Source organism: Balaenoptera physalus, assembly GCF_965194825.1.
Source record: "Balaenoptera physalus genome assembly, chromosome: 8".
Lineage (NCBI taxonomy): Eukaryota > Metazoa > Chordata > Mammalia > Artiodactyla > Balaenopteridae > Balaenoptera > Balaenoptera physalus.
This window is the reverse complement of record NC_138887.1, coordinates 14,999,931-15,027,119: the sequence shown is the minus strand read 5'-3', so window position 1 is coordinate 15,027,119 and position 27,189 is coordinate 14,999,931. Positions and strand designations below refer to the sequence as shown.

Below are 27,189 nucleotides of genomic sequence, written 5' to 3'. Positions count from 1 at the left end.
TTCAGATTCTCTTCCCTTATAGGTTATTACAAAATACTGAGTATATTTCCGTGTGTAGTTATATGCTTTAAATAAAATTTATGTAAGTTACTTTAATCTGTAGATCACCCTAAGTTCAAAGATTATAGTCATCTAAATAAAAATTGCTATGCATGGAAAGGAATATTGTTAGCCTATCTGAAATGGAAAAAGAACCACTGAATTACTCTGGTTTGTTATTTGTATTCTACAGGACTGAATTAAACCTTAGAACTACTTCCTCTTAGATAAAGAATAAAGAGCAAATGAGATAACTTCTTTTGGAGTCTGGGAACATATGGTCCTGAAATGCAGTAACTTAATTGAGACTTTCACTAGTATCTGGCGTAACTGCAATTTTGTAGCATGACAACCATCTTAAAGTTGTAAGTTACAAACCTTAACTATTATATTTCCAAATACATTGTTATTTCTCCATTTATGACATGGTGAAAATACTATGGAATATGGAGAAATTGTTGTTACAAACAGCAAGATACATATTAAAATAAAATTTTAATTTTGACCAATAAGTCCTGAAATCCATGTCAGAAAGAAACTCTACAGCTAGCACTTTCTGCCCTGAGGGGGTGGGATAAAGCAGAGAAAGGCAAGAAGGGGAAGTGCCTTACATAACTCTGCAATGACTGATCTGACCAAGTGGGAAATAGTCTGCATTGACTCCAAAGATGAAAGGAACCCATTTTCATCTCCTAACTACAAAGATTATGACATTACTTCTGGTAAGACAGAAAGAAAATGGGATAGCTGAAAATGGGATAACATTTAAAAATATATCTAAGCTGTTACATAAAATTATAGGAGAAAATAAAATTGATAACCACGTTTTAGTTATTGTAACACTGACACATGTAAATTAAAATTATATAGTTGATATGTAGTTTATATAGCAGATCTGTGAGATTTTGAACATCTAAAAATCCTTGTCAAAATATGTTTTCTTCTCAACATATATCTGAATACCAAGTGAATACCAAGTGAATACCAGTGAGTGGAGAGGAGAGTTAAGGTTACTGACTCCATCAAAGGAGACTACAGTGGGATAGCATATAAAAAATTAAGCATATGTTAAAAACATATATTTTGGAAGTATCAGCTCAAAAGCTCTGTTGACTGTTATGATTTAGTATAAGTTATGAGTTCAGATTTCCAAAAATAGTGGAAAAACTTGACAGGGAAAAAATTTATGATAAATAAATGAATCTATGTCACAGAAAAAGTATACATCATTCAACATCATAGAAATAATGTTCAACTTAACAGATCATTTAGCCATAAATTTTAAAATAGTGTAATTATAGATAGCATCCTAACTCTGTCACTTAACAGCTGCAACCCTAGTCCAGTTACTTAGCTTTTCTTAAGACTCCAATTTCTCATTTGTAAAATGGAAATCACTCTATCTGCCTCATAAGCAGTGAGGATTATATGAGGAAATGCACACAAAGGACTACATAGGTGTCTGGCACCTAGCTAACCTAATGAGTGTTTACTATTATTATTTTATTACATCATCTCCTTCCAACTACGTCCACCAGAACTGTCAAACAGACGGCATTCTGCATTTTCAGGGACTGTGTTTCACTTTTAATTTTTATTACATTTGGAAAGCCGAGCATACATACTACTTCATTTTCCTATCAAATTAAAATGATCATAACTGGCCATGAATCACATTACAGAAGATACAAACAAATCTTTCCTAAAATATGCTCTCAAGCCAGAAGGCTTGTTAATTTAAGAAAAACAAACAAGAAGTAAAACTATCTTGTACTGCATGCACATCTTTTGCCACATGGAGACACGAGGAAAGTCTCCTTGGTTGATCCCTCTGTAAGTTCAGCTGACATTTAATAAGCGCTGATTCGTTTTAATTATGTGAAGTTTTAGAAGATAAACCACATTAGTCAACTTACCTGATGAAGATCATTTCCCAACACATACTCCGCAAAGTAGCCGGGAGCAGCAGATGAGGCTCTGATGGCCTGCCACATTTTATACTGACAGCCTCCCAAATAGTGAGAGTTGACTCCAGGAAAATGTCCATAGTTTCTGAACACAAAGGCTTTTGGCGTTATCCCTCTGTTCACTATGGTACTTACTGCAGCTACCTAGTCAATTAAAAAGTGAACAATACGCATTGTAAGCAGCAATATTTGGGAACTGTAAAAATTAAATATTATTTAGTAGTATGAACAAACAATCTACAACTCCACCCATCAAGATAAATGTATAACATAACTATAATACTAATCAAAGGGAAGCAGGTCCTTTTAAATAGGTATTTCTTTACAGGAAAATAGATACAAGGGCTGAGACAATTTTGAGAAATGCATTATAAGAGAACAATAATAAAAGATATTTTTTGACTACGATTTGATTAGTTATTTAAAAAGACATTCAAGAAAGCATAAATTTGCAGACCTTTATATAATAATTGATACTGCAGTAGTAGCAATGAATAAAAACTACTTAAAGATGAATAAATACACTATTTTCATATCATTTATTAATTAGTCATTGTTTCTGTGCTCTTTGAAAGCATTATGACTTTAGTAACTGAAACTCTGACACTAAACAAACTCTCAAGGCTTTCTGATTGTAGTTAATAACTGGTCGCTGGACAATCTTTTATTGAAAAACCGATGTTTATCACCCAGGGTCTCAGATTTTCTCAGTGTCAGTTGAATTTATGTAAAATGTGATGTATCCTAATGATCTGCAATATAAACTTAAGAGGCTGAAAGGTAATGGTGAGGGCTAAATTGTTAGGGCTCCATGCCAAGCCCTGCCAGGGGCCTGTGTGCTTTGCTATTTTATAAACCAATTGTCACATTCCAAGTTCGTGTGAGTGACCCAAGTGTGTCTCTAGGCCACTGTGGATAAGAGCTGGCCATACACTAAAATCCAGAGGGTCTTCCATTAATTGGTATACAGGCAAGCTCGATTAAGAAACTTGTCAATGGCTGCCTCGTTTATCACGAGTGAATTATTTTTTGAGATGGCTGCAGTTCCCCCACACCCAGTCTGTTCTTTTTTTTTTAAGTTGGCAATTCTCACAATTTAAGAACAAACAAGCAAACAAGCAGCCCTGAAGATACAAGAGAATAAACAAGAGGTGCAGTGTGCATCTTAGGGTCCTCTCCAACGAGCTAGTGCATTTCATTATCACGGCCTCACGTGGTCTGATGGAGCTACCCCTCCAGCCTCACTGCACATGCTGCCCTGGGATCCCTAGGCTCCAGCCTTCAAGAGCTCTTTCAGGGCCTGCATTTCTCCATGGCTCCTTCTGTACACACTGTTCCCTTTGCCAGGAACCCTCATCAGCCTTCACACTGAGACCTCAAAGCCCATTTCCTTAGAGTAGCCTTCCCTCACGTCCTTGTAAATATATGCTTTCAGAGAACTGTTTTTGTGCTCCATAGCACTTATTTTGGGAAAACTGTATCTCATTTGTGTGATCATTTGATTAATGCTTACTTTGCCCTACTGGACCGTAAACTCCATGTCTGCGTTTACTCACTAACGTATCCAAAGTCCCTAGCATTATGCTGGCACATGGGGTAACATAATTAATACCTAAAGAATGAATAAAAATATGTGTAAGCAAGAGTGAAAGAGCAATAGAGGGAGCTGTATTTGATTTTTTATGGTTACAGCCTGTCATCCAAGAATGAACACAACCTGCGTGGGATTTCTGTGTACATAAACCCTTATTCCTTAATCAAATAACGAATTTTATTAAAGAACACAAAACTCAAGCAATACTCAGATCACTGGGTTTCAAACAAAGTAAATAAAAGGAGAAGCCAAACTGAGACTTATTCTATTGACATTAACATTTAAAAAATTGGGATTCCATTTGTATATTAATTTAATATTTTTCTAAGAGGCACATAAAGTTCCTTTAAAAAAATCTGGGAGGAAATGCCACAATTTTCCTTAAATCCCTAGATTTGATTAACCCTATAATAAAATAATTCTTTATCTTTAGTCCCAGTCTTTCATGTTCTTAAACTTTTGTTATATTTTTACTTGATATAGAAAAGGTCCTATGATCACATTCTGTACCTTCACAGAATGAGCCAATATATAAGGAATCAATATAATCTACTAAAAGAGGTTCCTAACAAATTTCTTCCCTTAATAAAGGGCCTTCAGAATAAATCCATTCACCTGACCTTCAATTCCAATTACGTGTTATATTTAAGAGACTCTAAACTTACCTTAGGACACATGGGGTTTCTTGCTGTTTCAATCATTAGTGAAGATCCCATTCTATCCCTGTATTAAAGGAGAAGAATTAAAGTATATCAAAATTTTATTTCCCAACATCAGGGAACATACACTATGCAATTACTATTGGCTCATGGCTTGCCAAAACCATGCAGGACATAAAAGTAGTATAAGAATCTCCTCTAAGAAGCTTATAATCCAACTAATGCACATAAAACAATATATACTTATCCATTAACCTCTGATTCAAACTGCAAGCATCTACAATTCTGAGGGGGGCAATCAATACAGTCTGCAGTATCTGGAAAAGATGCATGGAGGTGTAGCTTAAGAAGGACACCAACGATGTCAAGAAAACACATTAAAAGCCAGGACATATCCAGAGTAAAGGCACAGAGGCAGAAAAAATTTGATGTTTTCAGGGTCCTCCTCACAGGATAAAGGAGCTGTGTTGAGATAAGCCTGCAGAAGTATGGCAGACTAGTTACAGAACAGTCTAAAAACCACATCAGGACACTCAGACTTCAAACCTGTTTTAGCAATATAGAGCCTATGTCACCCCCCAAAACTGCTTTTTAAAACATCTGAGTTGACATTTGAATTACTGCAACATAATAGAAATTGTCCGTGAGTAGCAATTTTCACAATTCCATTATAAGGTAATTTTATTTCAGTGCAGACTTTTTCCAGACTTAAAAATTACGTATTTTTCCCCTGTACTGAATACAAAGACTATGTTTTTTGACCAACCTGCCTCAGTAAGGAAAAACATTTTTCTAATGACATTTTTTCAAGTGACACTCATGTTTCTCAACTAGAATATTAGTGAATTTCACATATTTACAAATTAGGTAGTTACCTACCCTTTATTATCTTTTATAAATACAATGTAATATGCTTTCTAAAACGGACAAGATCTTTGTCTTTCCCAATCTAATCTGTGTGTTTCCTCAGCATGAAGATCAATGCAATTTTATTCTCCCAAGGGTCTTTTCACTTTATCTTTTCATAGAAATCTTGCTGTAAAATTGAGACAGAGATCCTAGGAGCATGCTGCTTTCACACTTTAAGCAAAGTTCACATTTATTTTTTGTTTAAACCTTGATTTTATAAAAGCTAAAATGCTTTAGTGAATTGTTATGAATATAAATTTGAAGAGAAAATCAGAAACATTAATTGGTCATTTTAGAGAGATGTCAAAATAAAAAAAAAAGAATTCTCAACATTCCCAGATTCTACTGATGCTATAATTAAAAACAGCATCCCTACGCCCTCTTGCGAGAGCACCAGAATCACAATTAACTGTGGAACAATCGTCAGGAAGATGCTGGAACTCACCAAAAAAGATACCCCACATCCAAAGACAAAGGAGAAGCCACAATGAGACAGTAGGAGGGGCACAATCATGATAAAATCAAATCCTATAACTGCTGGGTGGGTGACTCACAAACTGGAGAACACTTATACCACAGAAGTCCACCCACTGGAGTGAAGGCTCTGAGCCCCACGTCAGGCTTCCCAACCTGGGGGTCTGGCAAGGGGAGGAGGAATTCCTAGAGAATCAGACTTTGAAGGCTAGCGGGATTTGATTGCAAGACTTCGACAGGACTGGGGGAAACAGAGACTCCACTCTTGGAGGGCACACACAAAGTAGTGTGTGCATCGGGACCCAGGGGAAGGAGCAATGACCACAGGGGAGACTGAACCAGACTTACCTGCTAGTGTTGGAGGGTCTCATGCAGAGGCGGGGGGTGGCTGTGTCTCACCATGGGGACAAGGACACTGGCAGCAGAAGTTCTGGGAAGTACTCCTTGGAGTGAGCCCTCCCAGAGTCTGCCATTAGCCCCACCAAAGAGCCCAGGTGGGCTCCAGTGTTGGGTTGCCTCAGGCCAAACAACCAAGAGGGAGAGAACCCAGCCCCACCCATCAGCAGACAAGCAGATTAAAGTTTTACTGAGCTCTGCCCACCAGAGCAACAGCCAGCTCTACCCACCACCAGTCCCTCCCATCAGGAAACTTGCACAAGCCTCTTAGATAGCCTCATCCACCAGAGGGCAGACAGCAGAAGCAAGAAGAACTACAATCCTACAGCCTGTAGAACAAAAACCACATTCACAGAAAGATAGACATGATGAAAAGGCAGAGGGCTATGTACCAGATGAAGGAACAAGATAAAACCCCAGAAAAACAACTAAATGAAGTGGAGATAGGCAACCTCCCAGAAAAAGAACTCAGAATAACAATAGCGAAGATGATCCAGGACCTCGGAAAAAGAATGGAGGCAAAGATCGAGAAGATGCAAGAAATGTTTAACAAAGACCTAGAAGAATTAAAGAACAAACAAACAGAGATGAACAATACAATAATTAAAATGAAAAATACACTAGAAGGAATCAATAGCAGAATAACTGAGGCAGAAGAACGGATAAGTGACCTGGAAGACAGAATGGTGGAATTTACTGCTGTGGAACAGAATAAAGAAAAAGAATGAAAAGAAATGAAGACAGCCTAAGAGACCTCTGGGACAACATTAAACGTAACAACATTCACATTATCGGGGTCCCAGAAGGAGAAGAGAGAGAGAAAGGACCCAAGAAAATATATGAAAAGATTATAGTCGAAAACTTCCCTAACATGGGAAAGAAAACAGCCACCCAAGTCCAGGAAGCACAGGGAGTACCATACAGGATAAACCCAAGGAGAAACACGCCGAGACAAACAGTAACCAAACTGGCAAAAACTAAAGACAAAGAAAACTTACTGAAAGCAGCAAGGGAAAAATGACAAATAACATACAAGGGAACTCCCATAAGGTTAACAGCTGATTTCTCAGCAGAACTCTACAAGCCAGAAGGGAGTGGCATGACATATTTAAAGTGATGAAAGGGAAGAACCTACAACCAAGATTACTCTACCCAGCAAGGATCTCATTCAGAGTCAATGGAGAAATCAAAACCTTTACAGACAAGCAAAGGTTAAGAGAATTCAGCACCACCAAACCAGCTCTACAACAAATGCTAAAGGAACTTCTCTAAGTGGGAAACACAAGAGAAGAAAAGGACCTACAAAAACAAACCCAAAACAATCAAGAAAATGGTCATAGGAACATACATATCGATAATTACCTTAAACGTAAATGGATTAAATGCTCCAACCAAAAGACACAGGCTGGCTGAATGGATACAAAAACAAGACCCATATATATACTGTCTACAAGAGACCCACTTCAGACCTAGGGACACATACAGAATGAAAGTGAGGATGGAAAAAGATATTTCATGCAAATGGAAACCAAAAGAAAGCTGGAGTAGCAATACTCATATCAGATAAAATAGACTTTAAAATAAAGAATGTTACAAGAGACAAGGAAGGACACTACATAATGATCAAGGGATCAATCCAAGAAGAAGATATAACAATTATAAATATATATGCACCCAACATAGGAGCACTTCAATACATAAGGCAACTGCTAACAGCTATAAAAGAGGAAATCAACAGCAACACAATAATAGTGGGTGACTTTAACACCTTACGTACACCAATGTTCAGATCATCCAAACAGAAAATTAATAAACAAACACAAGCTTTAAATGACACAACAGACCAGGTAGATTTAATGGATATTTATAGGACATTCCATCCAAAAAAAGCAGATTACACTTTCTTCTCAAGTGCACATGGAACAATCTCCAGGACAGATCATATCTTGGGTCACAAACCAAGCCACAGTAAATTTAAGAAAACTGAAATCATATCAAGCATCTTTTCTGACCACAACACTGTGAGATTAGAAATCAATTACAGGGGAAAAAAAGTAAAAAACACAAACACATGGAGGCTAAACAATACGTTACTAAATAGCCAAGAGATCACTGAAGAAATCAAAGAATACCTAGAGACAAATTACAACGAAAACACGATGATCCAAAACCTATGGGATACAGCAAAAGCAGTTCTAACAGGGAAGTTTATAGCGATACAAGCCTACCTCAAGAAACAAGAAAAATCTCAAATAAACAATCTAACCTTACACCTAAAGGAACTAGAGAAAGATGAACAAACAAAACCCAAAGTTAGCAGAAGGAAAGAAATCATAAAGATCAGAGCAGAAATAAATGAAATAGAAACAAAGAAAACAATAGCAAAGATCAATAAAACTAAAATAAAATAAGTGACCTGGAAGACAGAATGGTGGAATTTACTGCTGTGGAACAGAATAAAGAAAAAGCTGGTTCTTTGAGAAGATAAACAAAATTGATAAACCATTAGCCAGACTCATCAAGAAAAAGAGGAAGAGGACTCAAATCAATAAAATTAAAAACGAAAAAGAGGAAGTTACAACAGACACCGCAGAAATACAAAGCATCCTAAGAGACTTCTACAAGCAACTCTATGCCAATAAAATGGACAACCTGGAAGAAATGGACAAATTCTTAGAAAGGTATAACCTTCCAAGACTAAACCAGGAAGAAATAGAAAATATGAACAGACCAATGACAAGTAATGAAATTGAAACTGTGATTAAAAATCTTCCAACAAACAAAAGTCCAGGACCAGATGGCTTCACAGGTGAATTCTATCAAACATTTACAGAACAGCTAACACCCATCCTTCTCAAACTATTCTAAAAAATTGCAGGGGAGGGAACACTGCCAAACTCATTCTATGAGGCCACCATCACCCTGATAGCAAAACCAGACAAAGATACTACAAAAAATGGAAATTACAGACCAATATCACTGATGAATATAGATGCAAAAATCCTCAACAAAATACTAGCAAACAGAATCCAACAACACATTAAAAGGATCATACACCATGATCAACTGGGATTTATCCCAGGGATGCAGGGATTCTTCAATATACGCAAATCAATCAATGTGATACACCATATTAACAAACTGAAGAAAAGAAACCACATGATCATCTCAATAGATGCAGAAAAAGCATTTGACAAAACTCAACACCCGTTTACGATAAAAAAAACTCTCCAGAAAATGGGCACAGAGGGAACCTACCTCAACATAATAAAGGCCATATATGACAAACCTACAGCAAACATCATTCTCAATGGTGAAAAACTAAAAGCATTTCCTCTAAGATCAGGAACAAGACAAAGATGTCCACTCTCGCCACTATTATTCAACATAGTTTTGGAAGTCCTAGCCACGGCAATCAGAGAAGAAAAAGAAATAAAAGGAATACAAATTGGAAAAGAAGAAGTAAAACTGTCACTGTTTGCAGATGACATGATACTATACATAGAGAATCCTAAAAATGCCACCAGAAAACTACTAGAGCTAATCAGTGAATTTGGTAAAGTTGCAGGATACAAAATTAATGCACAGAAATCTCTTGCATTCCTATACACTAATCAGAAAAAATCTTAAAGAGAAATTAAGGAAACACTCCCATGTACCACTGCAACAAAAAGAATAAAATACCTAGGAATAAACCTACCTAGGGAGATAAAAGACCTGTATGCAGAAAACTATAAGACACTGATGAAAGAAATTAAAGATGATACCAACAGATGGAGAGACATACCATATTCTTGGATTGGAAGAATCAATACTGTGAAAATGACTATACTACCCAAAGCAATCTACAGATTCAATGCAATCCCTATCAAATTACCAATGGCATTTTTTTACAGAACTAGAACAAAAAATCTTAAAATTTGTATGAAGACACAAAAGACCCCGAATAGCCAAAGCAGTCTTGAGGGAAAAAAACGGAGCTGGAGGAATCAGACTCCCTGACTTCAGACTATAATACAAAGCTACAGTGATCAAGACAATATGGTTCTGGCACAAAAACAGAAATATAGATCACTGGAACTGGATAGAAAGCCCAGAGATAAACCCATGCACCTATGGTCAACTAATCTATGACAAAGGAGGCAAGGATATACAATGGAGAAAAGACAGTCTCTTTAATAAGTGGTGCTAGGAAAACTGGACAGCTACATGTAAAAGAATGAAATTAGAACAATCCCTAACACCATACACAAAAATAAACTCAAAATGGGTTAGAGACCTAAATGTAAGACTGGATACTATAAAGCTCTTAGAGGAAAACATAGGAAGACTGGACACTATAAAACTCTTAGAGGAAAACATAGGAAGAGCACTCTCTGACATAAATCACAGCAAGATCTTTTTTGATCCATCTCCTAGAGTAATGGAAATAAAAACAAAAACAAACAAATGGGACCTAATGAAACTTCAAAGCTTTTGCACAGCTAAGGAAACTACAAACAAAATGAAAATACAACCCTCAGAATGGGAGAAAATATTTGCAAACGAATCAACGGACAAAGGATTAATCTCCAAAATATATAAACAGCTCATGCAGCTGAATATTAAAAAAACAAACATCCCAATCCAAAAATGGGCAGAAGACCTAAATAGACATTTCTCCAAAGAAGACATACAGAGGGCCAAGAAGCACATAAAAAGCTGCTCAACATCACTAATTATTAGAGAAATGCAAATCAAAACTACAATGAGGTATCACCTCACACCAGTTAGAATGGGCATCATCAGAAAATCTACAAACAACAAATGCTGGAGAAGGTCTGGAGAAAAGGGAACCCTCTTGCACTGTTTTTGGGAATGTAAATTGATACAGCCACTATGGAGAACAGTATGGAGGTTCCTTGAAAAACTAAAAATAGAATTACCACATGACCCAGCAATCCCACTACTGGGCATATACGCAGAGAAAACCATAATTCAAAAAGGCACATGCACCCCAATGTTCACTGCAGCACTATTTACAATAGCCAGGACATGGAAGCAACCTAAATGCCCATCAACAGATGAATGGATAAAGAAGATGTGGTACATATATACCATGGAATATTACTCAGCCATAAAAAGGAACGAAATTGGGTCATTTGTTGAGATGTGGATGGATCTAGAGACTGTCATACAGAGTGAAGTTAGAGTCAGAAAGAGAAAAACAAATATCGTATATTAACGTGTATAGGTGGAACCTAGAAAAGTGGTACAGATGAACCGGTTTGCAGGGCAGAAACTGAGACACAGATGTAGAGAACAAACGTATGGACACCAAGGGGGGAAAGTGGTGGGGGTGGGTGTGGTGGTGTGATGAATTGGGAGATTGGGATTGACATTTATACACTGATGTTTATCAAATTGGTGACTAATAACCTGCTGTATAAAAAAATAAATTAAGTTAAAAAAAAAGAATAAAGCTACTATAATCATCAAAAAAAAATAGCATCCCTATAATAACACAAAATCATTATCACAGGAAAAAATATAAAAATGTTCTCAATAAACAACGAAAGTAAAAAAATGACAAAGAAGGCCAGGGAGTGGGCATGGTAAAGCATAACAACAAGGCCCCCACTGAATCGCACTTGCTGATTTCCATACCCTTGTACACAGTCCCTTTCCACACAGACCCTGGGTTTGAGTGGCTTTGGTCAATAGGACATCAGCAGATATGCCACTAAACTGAGGCTTGGTAAGTCCTCATGCACTGGGGCTTGCCCTAACTGGAACTCTGAGACCACCATGATGGGATGAAGCCCAGGACAAGAGAGACCAGCTGTCCCAACCATCTCAGCTGAGATGCCTGCTGGCTGCCAGTAACCATGAGTGAGTTTAGACAAGACCCGAAGAAATGTCCAGTCAAACCACAGAATCATGAGACTTAATCATGACCTTAAAAAAAAAAAACTTAATTAAACCTTAGGACTAGAAAATAATATAAAGATTTACCTGATTTCAAGGTAGAAAAGACTTTCTAAATATTAAGCAAAGTTCAAAATTAAAGGAAAAGATCTGACAGATGAAGACTTCAAACTCCTCCACATTAAAAAAATGTTTTTAACTAAAAAGCACGTTTTCAATATATCAACAAACGGTTAATACATTTATAATATAGTGAGCAATGCCCTGGTAGGAAAATGAGCAAATATCATGCTCTTGAAATTCACACACAAAAAAGAAATAAATAAAAAAACAAAAAATGTTCAAACTCATCAATAACCAAAGTGATGCAAATTGTAAACACCAGTTTAAAAATCTCTCAAACTGACAAAGTTCTAAAAATTAAAATGTTTGGTGTTCATAAGTATTTCATGAAATGGAAACACAAACTGATGTTGGTGGGTAAGCTGGGACAACTGTGTGGAAGAACAGTTCAGGTATATACATCTATCTATCTATCTAAAAAATGATTTCTTAAAACATGTATACTTTCTGACCCAAAATTGCACTCAAGAAGTTTACATTAAATATATAACCAGAGATTTAAGTAGAGATGTAAGATATCCACCTAAACTTTATTTTGAACGGGAAAAATATCTGAAATATACTCTTTTTCCACTAGGGGATTTGTTAAATAAAAAATAGTACATCCATAAAATGGATAGTGAACAACCATTAAAACACATCTCAAGGGACTTCCCTCGAGGTGCACTAGTTAAGACTCCGTGCTCCCAACGCAGAGGGCCCAGGTTCGATCCCTGGTCAGGGAACTAGATCCCACATGCATGCTGCAACTAAGAGTTTGAATGCCACAACTAAGGAGACTGCCTACTGCAATTAAGGAGCCCATGTGCCGTGAGTAAAGGAGCCAGAGAGCTGCAACTAAGGAGCCCGCCTGCCACAACTAAGACCCGGCGCAACTAAAGAAATAAAAAAAAAAATTATCTCAAAAAATATTTAACAACATAGGAAACCAATCACGATAAAATGCTAAGTAAAAATGCAAGATACAAAACTACACATGCATTATCATCCCAATTTTGTGAAGGGGATGAATACAAATGCACATTCACAACCTCACACACACACTTATTTATCTCTAAGAAATTCCAGAAAAATGTACATCACCATGTTAATAGTGCTTTTGTTCTTGGTAGGATTATAAGCTATTTTCACTGTTTTCTTTACATATTCTCTATTTCCTATATAATGATTATTTTTAAAAGCCGTCAACATTGACCCAATAATTATGCTTCTTATAAACTGACCTACTGATACATTCTGAAGTGTGGGCAGAAATGTAAATTTTCCTACCATAGCATTGTTCAGGATCACAAAAAATCAGAAATAACATAAATGTCCCAAATATAAATGGTTAAGAAAATATGGCACTGCAGAATGCAGTGCAGTCTTTTAAAAATTTGTCAAGAAATTTTCATAAAGTTGAAAAAGGGGAAAAGATAGAAAATTATAACTACAATATAATTTCCACCATATGAAACATATATGAAAATGTACACAGTCTAGGGAAAAAAATTAGAAGAAAACATACTGCAAAGTCTACAGCTCTAAACAAGACTGTGGGTGATTTTAAGTTTCTATTTTATGCCTATATTTTTAGAAAGTGAGTATAACGGCTGTGTAATATTTTGGAAGAAAATGTTTAAAAATTATTAAATCTTTTAGAAGAATATTTGTTAATGACTTGAGAAAGACTAATACTACTACATCATTTTAAATAAGGCCCTTGAGCACCTGTGGATTTTGGTACTCTCAGAGGTCCTGGCACCAATCCCTCACGGATACCTAGGGGCAACTGTATGCTAAGGAAAAACAACAGGTGCAAACATGTCCTATATACAATATGGTCTCAATTTTTTTAAAGACAATTGCAACTTTTACGTGCAAATCTCAAACATGTGAACACAGGAAAATAGTGACTAGAATACAATTCACCAAAATATTAACAGTGGTTATCTTTAATTAGTGAGATCAATAATTTAGTATTCTTCTTTATATTTTTCTGCATTGTTCAAATATAAATCAAGACATTTTTGAAAAGAATAAGTACATGGGGTGTGCTCAGGGCAGGGGGTGTGAAGAAATGGCTTGTTTGTTTACAACACACCCGAAAGGAATCTGGGTTCATTGTGACAAGGGGCACAAAACTTGTGGCCTTCCTATGAACAAATACCCAACACGTGTCCCCCTGCACCTCCACGTGGCTGCTGGGCAGGACCAGTGGGACCGGGCTCAGTACTGGAAGGAAAGCGCAGGACCAGTGGGACCGGGCTCAGTACTGGAAGGAAAGCTACAGTATTTAGTGGGGGAGTTTGCCACCTAGAGCCTGTCTGGTCCACGTGTGGGTGAGCCATGAGTGCTCTTATAGGCATAAAGGCTTTGAACCTCTCTCTTCAAGGAAAACAGATTCCAACTATATGCCATTCTGGAAAAGGCAAAACAATGGAGACAATAAAAAGATCAATGGGGCTTCCCTGGTGGCGCAGTGGTTGAGAGTCTGCCTGCCAGTGCAGGGGACACGGGTTCGAGCCCTGGTCTGGGAAGATCCCACATGCCGCGGAGCGGCTGGGCCCGTGAGCCACAACTACTGAGCCTGAGCGTCTGGAGCCTGTGCTCCGCAACAAGAGAGGCCGCGATAGTGAGAGGCCCGCGCACTGCGATGAAGAGTGGCCCCCGCTCGCCGCAACTGGAGAAAGCCCTCACACAGAAACGAAGACCCAACACAGCCAAAAATAAACATAATAAATAAATAATAAATAAAAATTAAAAAGATCAATGGTTGCCAGGAGTTTGGGGGGAGAGGGGAGATGAATACATATGGTACAGAAGTCTTTATGAGCAGTGAAAATACTTTGTATGACATTATAATGATTTTATGTCATCATACTTTTGTCCAAAGCCATAGAACATGCAACACTATTCACTTTATAAAGTGAACCCTAAGATGAACTAGGGACTTTGGTGATTATGATGTGTCAGTGCAGTTCAGCCTTGGTTAAAAAAAAAGTCTTAAAAAGAATTAACACTCAGGGTAGACATTTTTGGCAAAACTTTTGTTTCACTTTTATATATGTATACATATTATATATGTGTGTGTTGGTTGGATTGTGATGTAAAATGTACTTTTTAGATTAAAAAAATTTGCAGGCTACTGTAGCTACACTGGCAAATAAAAGCACAAATTAATCTCAAAAAAATAAAAAGAGTATAAGTACAACTTACTTAAGAATGTTTTCCCATGTTTCACTGTCATAAAATGCATGGCTCCAACTCATTTTGACTGTTCCAACAATGACATTTTGTGAAAACACATCTGATCCCAATTTTCGATAAAGTTCCTCACATTCATCCAGGGGCATATGAAACAATCCCAACATGAATGCTAATATAGCACCTGAAAGAAAGAATCCTTAGTTTTTATCAGCACTGCCATTATAGTACTTATAAGACCTCCTGAGTCATAGACTTGGTTAAAATTCTAGCTTTGATACTTTTTAACTGTGTCACCTGAGACAAACTACTTAACCTCCCAGAGTCCCAATTTTTTTCATCTATAAAATAAGGATAATAACAGCAACTAAAATTTACATGTTCTTATAACACTGGGATAACACACGTAATCAATGAGGATTCAATAAATACTAACCCCTGATGATGATGATAATTTAAAAATATATAAAAATGTGTTGTTTTGCATTAAATTAAATAATATATAATTAAGATACCATGGTAGATAATGTCCTTTCTAACCTTAATAAATTCCTTAGTTTTAGTCAGAGAATACAGTATATTTGACAACTTACCAATTCATTAAAATGATTACTCCTTCAGGTTGGTCCTGGGAACCAATGTAATAAATAAAGAAATTAGGTCTCTGGGATGTCTTTTTAAACAGCTGACTGCATACCTTAGCTGCACTTGATAGGACACACTGCCACCTAGTGTACCTAACTGGCGTAGCCCTGAACTAAGGAGGAAAAGGGGAGAAGAACGCTTTGAGTGAGAGGGTGGTAGGGGCGAAGACCTGTAGAGCATCACCGCTTACATTAAGATTACGAACAAAGTAAAAAACAGGAAATCACTATCATAAGGTATTTTAAATATTTTATGTATTTTATTATTCTTAGTCTTACTCTAGTAAAAGATAAGTCAGCTTGTTTTAAAATACATTGTATGGCATAACTATATGATAGAAATTGTTGCTTATCAATTTGCAGAAAATGTTTAATTAACACAAGAAATAACTTGCCAAAAAAAAAATTAAGTTGCTTTCAAGAAGAGCTACTATAAAGATGAACAGATATTAAAAAACTGAATTTTATTGAATGGTTAAGGACATTACCCTTAAACTAAATATATATTTTTAACTTTATAAAAACTAAATGTGCAGGGACTTCCCTGATGGTCTAGTGGTTAAGAATCCACCTTCCAACGTAGGGGACGTGCGTTTGATCCCTGGTCAGGGAACAAAGATCCCACATGTTGCGGGCCAACTAAGCCTGTGCGCTCTAGAGACCGTGCGCCACAACTAGAGAGCCTGCACACTGCAACTACTGAGCCTGCACGCCACAACTAGAGAGAAGCCCGCATGCCACAGTGAAGAGCCTGCATGTTGCAACTAAGATCCCGTGTGTCGCAACTAAGACCCAACGCAGCCAAAACAAACACTAAATGTGCAAACAAAATTTCTACATTAGAATATACAAAATGGTTAAAAGAAAGGAAAATTATAAGCACTATATTATAAGTTAAGGTTAAAGTAAGCTAGAAGACACAATGGAAAAGATATACTGTGTAAGTGCAGAAACGTACGTATTACATAAACAAATACTCTACTCGATAGATGAATCTCTGGTTTAAATTTCTCTTCATCGAGCACCCACCTACTAACAATGGTGCCAAAGCAAGAAGTTAGCGTGTGGATATGTTTAAAGGTTTAAACTGCTAGGACCGTTCCAAAATTTAACAGAAATGGCCAGGGTAACAGCTCCAGGAAAAAATACCAAGAACACCTGCACTGTGAAGGTCTCTTTAAGAAAAATTTCCATAGTTATATCAATTGGGGATATACATATTATTTTCCTATCCTGAGAGTCACAAGGCATTTTTAACATGCTAGAAGATCTCAGAAGTCTCTCTGTAAAGAAACCTGTTTTAACTTTCTTTAACCCAACCTTTTCCATATCTGCTATCATCTCGAGGAATCACTGTTCAGTGGAACATCACAGGAATCACTGATTCCTTATACTTCTGAATTATCCCTACAACTGCTCTCATTTAGTTTTCACAATGGAGCATCAATTAACGTGCCCTTTGGGAATATCTGTCATACTTGACACAGATAATGTAGAGAAATCATTTGATTTTGTTGCTGGTAGTCTTTAGGTCTACTATTATAATTCCAAAGAATGAGAAAATATAGAAAAGTCTATAAAGATAAACTAATGTAAAGTGAGAAATTATCAGGCCAAATAGTAAAATGTACAGCAGGGATCTGCAATGCTAACAGTCCTTGAGTGTTACCTGGGAGGTAAGCAATAGCTATAGGTACCCTGAGAAGCTTCATGTACACACTGGGGGATGGGGGTGATGCATGGGTGAGAGAGTTGATGTAAGAAATAGAAAAACAAAACAAACAGAAAGCAAAACAAAGATTTATCTGTTGGTGAGTCAGTGAAAACTAGAAAATTATTCAGAAGCAATCATATTCGAAGCTGCCAATTTCTTCTACACAAGCATGAAACTAGAATTTTAAATGTACATCGACTAGCAATATTAAAAAGCTTTTAAAAAACATAGATTCTCACATTTATCCGTGTGGTTTCAAACAACCAGATAAAAAAGCATATAAGAAGCAATTTCCTCACAGAGGGATACCTTTCAAAAGAAAGTAAAATCTTATCCATCCTTAATGTTCTGTTTGTTCAAGCACAATTTGAGTACCTATCACTTTGCTACTTTCCTTCAGGTGACTATACCATAAGGTGATAATTCATAATTTATACTTGTCACTGTGGCTTATTTAAACCATATTAGAAAAGCACGCTAAAATCTACTTCTGAATATTAACTTATTCCCAATAAACATTTTTAAAAGTTCATTAAGCAAATCAAAGGTCTATCATCATCAAAACACGAAACTAACATCCATCACTTCAGGAAATGACCAGGATCTTAAATATGAGTGCTTAATGTTATTTTTCTTAATGCACTGCTGGGATGCACCACTTCCACATGATAATAACAATCACCTGTGCTTACACCACAAATGTAATCAAAGAGTTGATGAACTGGCTTCTGAGTAAGTTCAACTAATTTTCGTAGGGTCTGAAGAGCAACCACACCCCTGTAGGAAAAATAAAAGGCAAAAATGAGAATTCTTGTTTTAAGGAAAGTTAAACTATTGAATAAAACAATCTTTGGTTTCCTAGCTTATATGCTAACATGAAAACTATTAATATAAATTAGCATCATTTAAAACTGACAAAGGTTTCTGGATCACTTTTGAAAATCTAGTATCTAAATAATGGTATTAAAACCTGTGTCATGGCACCACTTTTGAATTTACACTAGTATCTCTTTAAATAAGACAACAAATATATGGCAATGTAAAGTATTTTACCAAACACTCCAACTGCGGAAATTCCTTCAAACTTCCACTCGCCGGTTTTGGGGTGCCAGGTACTGGGTTTCTCCACTTACCAATGTGGTTGGTTACCTGTGCTTCTATACATTTCATGTATTTTACTAGTCATACTTTTAAGCTTTCTGTTATTTATTCATTTTTAACAACTTTCAACTACCTCAAAACGAGGCTTTGCACTAAGAATGTATTAATTTACGTGCTGACTCTGTTCATTTCTGGACCCTTGCCAAAGGCAGCAAGTAGCTTCATGATGGAATGTGAAAGGTGAAACAGCCTAGGAGGTGCAGGCCAATTCAGGGTGTGTGTAACACCTGGAAAACCCTCAATACTGGGGGATACACACACATAGTGAAAAGTTCTCATCCCAATACAAGGTGTGGAGCAGAGAACACAGTATTAGTCAGGCACCACAAAATAAAATTTAGAGTGTCAAATTGTGCTTTGATACTACGAGCACAAAGTTACTAGAAAACATCGTTAAGACGTTTTCATAGAAAACGAAAGACACAGATTTTTTTTTAAATTGCCAGAAGTAATGTGGATTTGAAGAGCGGTCAGAGAAGAAAAGATGGCTTATGAGGGCGATACACGGTGAATTCAATGTATTTTTAATGTGAGACATGAAGAATGAAAGATCATGCTGGGTAAAACATATCTAACAGTGTGCCCTCCATTATCTTATGAAAAGGAAATAAAACATGCACATGTATATATTCAAACAGAAAACAATATTTGAAGAAATAAATCAAAATAGTAAAAATAACCTTGGAATTGTGAGCTATGATTGTTTCGTTTGGTTTGTTTTTCTTTATACTTTTTTTTTCCCTCCCCAGTTTCACTTGTATAAGCCAGAAGGAAACTAGTTTAAAATGCAGTATTTATAAATTAATTCAGGACAAATTTAAAAATAAATATTATTGCTAGGTTGATTCTACACGCCTAACACTCTGCCAAGCTCTCGTAGACAAAAGAAATGTTAAGACATGGGTTCTTTTCTCACGAGCCTTCTTGCCTTACTCCTTTCAATACCAATCTCCCATTCTGGCTGCTTTCTCATAGTCCCCTAAACCGAGGTTTCCCAACAGCAGCACCACTGACATTTTGGGCCAGGTAATCTTTTGCTGTAGGGGCTGTCCTAGGCATTGGAGGATATTTAGCACAACTGTCCTCTCCTCACTGAATGTAAGTAGCAATCCCCCAACTGTCACTATTAACACGTCTCCAGACACAGACAAATACTCTCTAGAGGGCAAAATCACCTCCAGTGGAGAATCACTGACCTAACCCCACCTTCATCCTAACCAGCCTCTAGATTTTCCCAAATATCTTCACTCTAATTTCCTCCCTGTATGACTAATAAAATTCCTATTCTATGAAATCAAGTATTACTTATTGATCACAATCTCTTTTCACTAATAGTTCCCTCACTCTAAACGTACATTTGAATGTTCTTCCATGTTCTTATTTCAGATCTCTTCTCAACTGTTATTTTTTCAAAAACTCATAGTCATGATCACTCTTTAGAGAGTAACAGCACTGTTACTCTCTATCCCTTTACTTTGCTTTACATTTCTTCATAGCACCGATTACTACTCAATAATACATTTTTGTTTTTCTACTTGTTGTCTCTTAAGGGAAGAGCAGAGATGGCAGGGAACTGGAACACAAGCTAGAAATTTTAGGGGGAAAGGTTCATGAAATGAAGTCAAAGCACCTAACGAACAAATAAGGAACTAGACAAACTAAGACCGAATAGGAAGCATGGATGGATTGCCATTAGTAAGAAGGGAGCCTGATGGTGAAATTATCTCCTTCTGAGCTTGGCATCTGTGAGAAGATGTAGGGAGTCAGGAAGTTACTGCCATAGGCTCCTTTCCTAACAATCACTTTATTACTAGTTGACTGACATATGGGTAAGATAAATACAATAAAAGACAGCTAATATTATAGAACACTGCCAAGATTTTAAGAGAATCACAGTTGATAAACTGTCCTAAACTACCGAAAACGTCTGAAAAGACCAAACTAAAATATAAATACTAGGTCACATTAAAATCAAAGGAAAGGGATTTGCTCATGGCTCCTCATGGTTATAGATCCAGAAATGTAATTCTCTTCTGATCCAGAAGAAACCCATCTTAGCTGGAGAAATAACTGAGAGTCTGTTAGTTTTAGGACAACAGTATCCGTGTGGCTGACAGGGTCTTGGTGCTCTGGCCGGGTGTCAGGCCTGTGCCTCTGAGGTGGGAGAGCCGAGTTCAGGACATTGGTCTGCCGGAGACCTCGCATAGTATCAAACGGCGAAAGCTCTCCCAGAGAGCTCCATCTCAACGCTAAGGCCCATCTCCACGCAACAACCAGCAAGCTACAGTGCTGGACACCCTATGCCAAACAACTACAAGACAGGAATACAACCCCACCCATTAGCAGAGAGGCTGCCTAAAATCATAATAAGGTCACAGACACCCCAAAATACACCACCGGATTTGGTCCTGCCCAGCAGAAAGACAAGACCCAGACTCATCCACCAGAACACAGGCACCAGTACCCTCCACCAGGAAGGCTACACAACCCACTGAACCAACCGTAGCCACCTGGGGGCAGACACCAAAAATAACGGGAGCTACGAACCTGCAGCCTGCAAAAACGGGACCACAAACGCAGAAAGTTAAGCAAAATGAAAAGGCAGAGAAATACACAGCAGATGAAGGAGCAAGGTAAAAACAAACCAGACCAAACAAATGAAGAGGAAATAGGCAGTCTACCTGAAAAAGAATTCAGAGTAATGATAGTAAAGATGATCCAAAATCTTGGAAATAGATGCAGAAATTACAAGAAACGTATAACAAGGACCTAGAAGAACTAAAGAGCAAACAAACAATGATGAACAACACAATAAATGAAACTAAAAACTCTCTAGAAGGAATCAATAGCAGAAAAACTGAGGCAGAAGAACGGATAAGTGACCTGGAAGATAAAATAGTGGAAATAACGACTGTAGAGCAGAATAAAGAAAAAAGAATGAAAAGAATTGAGGACAGTCTCAGAGACCTCTGGGATAACATCAAATGCACCAACATTCGAATTACAGGGGTCCCAGAGGAAGAAGAGAAAAAGAAAGGGACTTAAAAAATATCTGAAGAGATTATACTTGAAAACTTCCCTAATATGGGAAAGGAAATAGTCAATCAAGTCCAGGAAGTGCAGAGAGTCCCATACAGGATAAATCCAAGGAGAAACACGCCAAGACACATATTAATCAAACTAACAAAAATTAAATACAAAGAAAAAATATTAAAAGCAGCAAGCGAAAAACACCAAATAGCATACAAAGGAATCCCCATAAGGTTAACAGCTGACTTTCAGCAGAGACTCTGCAAGCCAGAAGGGAGTGGCAGGACATATTTAAAGCGATGAAAGGGAAAACCCTACACCAAGATTACTCTACCCAGCAAGGATCTCATTGAGATTCGACAGAGAAATTACAACCTTTACACACAAGCAAAAGCTAAGAGAATTCAGCACCACCAAACCAGCTTTACAACAAATGCTAAAGGAACTTCTCTAGGCAGGAAACACAAGAGAAGGAAGAGACCTACAATAACAAATCCAACACAATTAACAAAATGGTAATAGGAACATACATATCAATACTTACCTTAAATGTAAATGGATTAAATGCTCCAACCAAAAGACACAGGCTGGCTGAATGGATACAAAAACAAGACCCGTATATATGCTGTCTACAAGAGACCCACTTCAGACCTAGGGACACATACAGACTGAAAGTGAGGGGATGGAGAAAGATATTCCATGCAAATGGAAATCAAAAGAAAGCTGGAGCAGCAATTTTCATGTCAGACAAAATAGACTTTAAAATAAAAACTATAACAAGAGACAAAGAAGGACACTATATAATGATCAAGGGATCAAACCAAGAAGAAGATATAACAATTGTAAATATTTATGCACCCAACATAGGAGCACCTCAATACATAAGGCAAATGCTAACAGCCATAAAAGGGGAAATCAACAGTAACACAATCATAGTAGGAGACTTTAATAACACACTTTCACCAATGGACAGATCATCTAAAATGAAAATAAATAAGGAAACACAAGCTTTAAATGATACATTAAACAAGATGGACTTAATGGATATTTATAGGACATTCCTTCCAAAAACAACAGAATACACTTTCTTCTCAAGTGCTCATGGAACATTCTCCAGGATACATCATATCTTCAGTCACAAATCAAGCCTTGGTTAATTTAAGAAAATTGAAATCGTATCAAGTATCTTTTCCGACCACAATGCTATAAGACTAGATATCAATTACAGGAAAAAATCTGTAAAAAATACAAACACATGGAGGCTAAACAATACACTACTAAATAACGAAGAGATCACTGAAGAAATCAAAGAGGAAATCAAAAAATACCTAGAAACAAACGACAATGAAAACACAACAACCCAAAACCTATGGGATGCAGCAAAAGCAGTTCTAAGAGGGAAGTTTATAGCAATACAATCCCACCTCAAGAAACAAGAAACATCTCAAACAACCTAACCTTACACCTAAAGCAATTAGAGAAAGAAGAACAAAAAAACCCCAGATAGCAGAAGGAAAGAAATTATAAAGATCAGATCAGAAATAAATGAAAAAGAAATGAAGGAAACAATACCAAAGAACAACAAAACTAAAAGCTGGTTCTTTGAGAAGATGAACAAAATTGATAAACCATTAGCCAGACTCATCAAGAAAAAAAGGGAGAAGACTCAAATCAATAGAATTAGAAATGAAAAAGGAGAGTAACAATTGACACTACAGAAATACAAAGAATCATGAGAGATTACTACAAGCAACTACATGCCAATAAAATGGACAACCTGGAAGAAATGGACAAATTCTTAGAAAAGCACAACCTTCCAAGACTGAACCAGGAAGAAATAGAAAATATAAACAGGCACTGAAATTGAGACTGTGATTAAAAATCTTCCAACAAACAAAAGTCCAGGACCAGATGGCTTCACAGGCGAATTCTATCAAACATTTACAGAAGAGCTAACACCTATCCTTCTCAAACTCTTCCAAAATACAGCAGAGGGAGGAACACTCCCAAACTCATTCTACGAGGCCACCATCACCCTGATACCAAAACCAGACAAAGATGTCACAAAAAAAGAAAACTACAGGCCAATATCACTGATGAACATAGATGCAAAAATCCTCAACAAAACACTAGCAAACAGAATCCAACGGCACATTAAAAGGATCATACACCATGATCAAGTGGGGTTTATCCCAGGAATGCAAGGATTCTTCAATATACGCAAATCAATCAATGTGATAAACCATATTAACAAACTGAAGGAGAAAAACCATATGATCATCTCAATAGATGCAGAAAAAGCTTTTGACAAAATTCAACACCCATTTATGATAAAAACCCTCCAGAAAGTAGGCATATAGGGAACTTACCTCAACATAAGAAAGGCCATATATGACAAACCCACAGCCAACATCATTCTCAATGGTGAAAAACTGAAATCATTTCCTCTAAGATCAGGAACAAGACAAGGTTGTCCACTCTCACCACTATTATTCAACATAGTGTTGGAATTTTAGCCACAGCAATCAGGGAAGGAAAAGAAATAAAAGGAATACAAATCGGAAAAGATGAAGTAAAACTGTCACTGTTTGCAGATGACATGATACTATACATAGAGAATCCTAAAGATGCTACCAGAAAACTACTAGAAATAATCAATGAATTTGGCAAAGTAGCAGGATACAAAATCAATGCACAGAAATGTCTTGCATTCCTATACACTAATGATGAAAAATCTGAAAGAGAAATTAAGGAATCACTCCCATTTGCCACTGCAACAAAAAGAATAAAATACCTAGGAATAAACCTACCTAAGGAGACAAAAGACCTGTATGTGGAAAACTATAAGACATTGATGAAAGAAATTAAAGATGATGCAAACAGATGGAGAGATATACCATGTTCTTGGATTGGAAGAATCAACATCGTGAAAATGACTATACTACCCAAAGCAATCTACAGATTCAATGCAATCCCTATCAAACTGCCAATGGCATTTTTCACAGAACTAGAACAAGAAACATCACAGTTTGTATGGAAACAAAAAAGACCCCGAAGTGCCAAAGCAATACGGAGGAAAAATAACGGAGCTGGAGGAATCAGGCTCCTGGACTTCAGACTATACTACAAAGCTACAGTAATCAAGACAGTATGGTACTCGCACAAAAACAGAAATATGGATCAACGGAACAGGATAGAAAGCCCAGAGATAAACCCACAATAAAAATATGGTCACCTTATTTTTGATAAAGAAGCCAAGAATACGTAATGGAGAAAAGACAGCCTCTTCAATAAGTGGTGCTGGGAAAACTGGACAGCTACATGTAAAAGAATGAAATTAGAACACTCCCTAGCACCATACACAAAAATAAACTCAAAATGGATTAAAGACCTAAATGTAAGACCAGATACTATAAAACCCTTAGAGGAAAACACAGGAAAAACACTCTTTGACATAAACCACACCAAGATCTTCTTTGACTCACCTCCTAGAGTAATGGAAATAAAAACAAAAATAAACAAATGGGACCTAATGAAACTTAAAAGCTTTTGCACAGAAAAGGAAACCATAAACAAGACGAAAAGACAACCCTCAGTATGGAAGAAAATATTTGCAAATGAAGCAATTGACAAAGGATTAAAATTTACAAGCATCTCATGCAGCTCAATATCAAAAAAACAAACAGCGCAATCCAAAAATGGGCAGAAGACCTAAATAGACATTTCTCCAAAGAAGATATACAGATTGCCAACAAACACATGAAAGGATGCTCAACATCACTAATCATTAGAGAAATGCAAATCAAACACATAATGAGGTATCACCGCACACCAGACAGAATGGCCATCATCAAAAAGTCTACAAACAGTAAATTCTGGAGAGGGTGTGGAGGAAAGGGAACCCTCTGGCACTGTTGGTGGGAATGTAATTTGATACAGCCACTATGGAGAACAGTATGGAGGTTCTTTAAAAACCTATAAATAGAACCACCATACAACCCAGCAATCCCACTACTGGGCATATACCCTGAGGAAACCATAATTCAAAGAGTCATGTACCACATGTTCACTGCAGCACTATTTACAATAGCCAGGACATGGAAGCAACCTAAGGGCCCATCGACAGATGAATGGATAAAGAAGATGTAGCACATATTTACAATGGAATATTACTCAGCCATAAAAAGAAATGAAATTGAGTTATTTGGAGTGAGGTGGATGGACCTAGAGTCTGTCATACAGAGTGAAATAAGTCAGAAAGAGAAAAACAAATATCGTATGCTAACACATATATATGGAATCTAAAAAAAAAAAAAAAAAGTTCTGAAGAACCTAGGGGCAGGACAGGAATAAAGACGCAGACGTAGAGAATGGACTTGAGGACACGGGGAGTGGGAAGGGTAAGCTGGGACGAAGTGAGAGAGTGGAATGGACATATATACACTACCAAATGTAAAATAGACAGCTAGTGGGAAGCAGCCGCATAGCACAGGGAGATCAGCTTGGTGCTTTGTGACCACCTAGAGGGGTGGGATAGGGAGGGTGGGAGGGAGACGCAAGAGGGTGGAGATATGCAGATATATGTATATGTATAGCTGATTCACTTTGTTATACAGCAGAAGCTAACACACCACCGTAAAGCAATTTTACTCCAATAAAGATGTTAAGAAAAAAAAAAAATCAAAGGAAATTCAGGTATATGTTCAAAATAAGTTCTTAGATTTATAAATTAGTAAATTAAGAAAAACGATTTCATGTTTTATTTTAAAAATTTGACTTTATAATGATGTAAATACACTGAATCAGCGTAAAAAATTCCTACAACTGAACTAGATGTATAGTTTTTTTTGAAGTGTAATTGCATATGACATTGTGTTAGTTTCATGTGTACAACATAATGATTCAACATTTGTACGCACTGCAAAATGATCAGTCCAATAAGCCTATTAACCATCTATCACTATAAGTCATAACATTTTTTTCCTGTCATGACATGACAACATTCAAGATTTAGTTTTTTTAGCAACTTTCAAATTTGCAATACAATATTATTGACTATATTCCCTATGCTGTACATTACATCCGCATGACTTACTTTATAACTGGAAATTTGTACCTTTTGATCCTCTTCTCCATTCTGCCCACCCTCCAATCCCCCTTCCAACTGGAAACCACCAATCTGTTCTCTGTATCTTTGAGTTTTGTCTTGTTTTGTTTGCTTTGTTTCTTAGATTCCACATATAAGTGAAATCAGATGGTATTTGTCTTTCCCTGTCTGACTTATTTCACTTAGCACAATAACCTCAAGTTCCACCCATGCTGTCACAAATGGCAAGATTTCATTCTTTTTTATGGCTGAGTATTATTCCTGTGTGTGTAGTACCTA

The 27,189-nt window shown here is 36.9% G+C and overlaps 1 protein-coding gene across 4 annotated transcripts in view; it reads right to left on the bottom strand.

Annotated features, from left to right (window-relative positions):
- LOC309666210 (calcium-independent phospholipase A2-gamma) overlaps positions 1-27,189 on the bottom strand; it is a 148,128-nt gene that overhangs the window by 21,188 nt on the left and 99,751 nt on the right. For all 4 annotated transcript variants that reach the window (XM_082473512.1, XM_082473510.1, XM_082473509.1 and 1 more), the window contains exons 5-8: positions 18,295-18,389; positions 15,267-15,438; positions 4,266-4,323; positions 1,956-2,150 (exon numbers count right to left, since the gene is read on the bottom strand). In XM_082473512.1, coding sequence (XP_082329638.1) covers positions 1,956-2,150; positions 4,266-4,323; positions 15,267-15,438; positions 18,295-18,389 — 520 coding nt within the window. The remainder of the gene's footprint in view (positions 1-1,955; positions 2,151-4,265; positions 4,324-15,266; positions 15,439-18,294; positions 18,390-27,189) is intronic.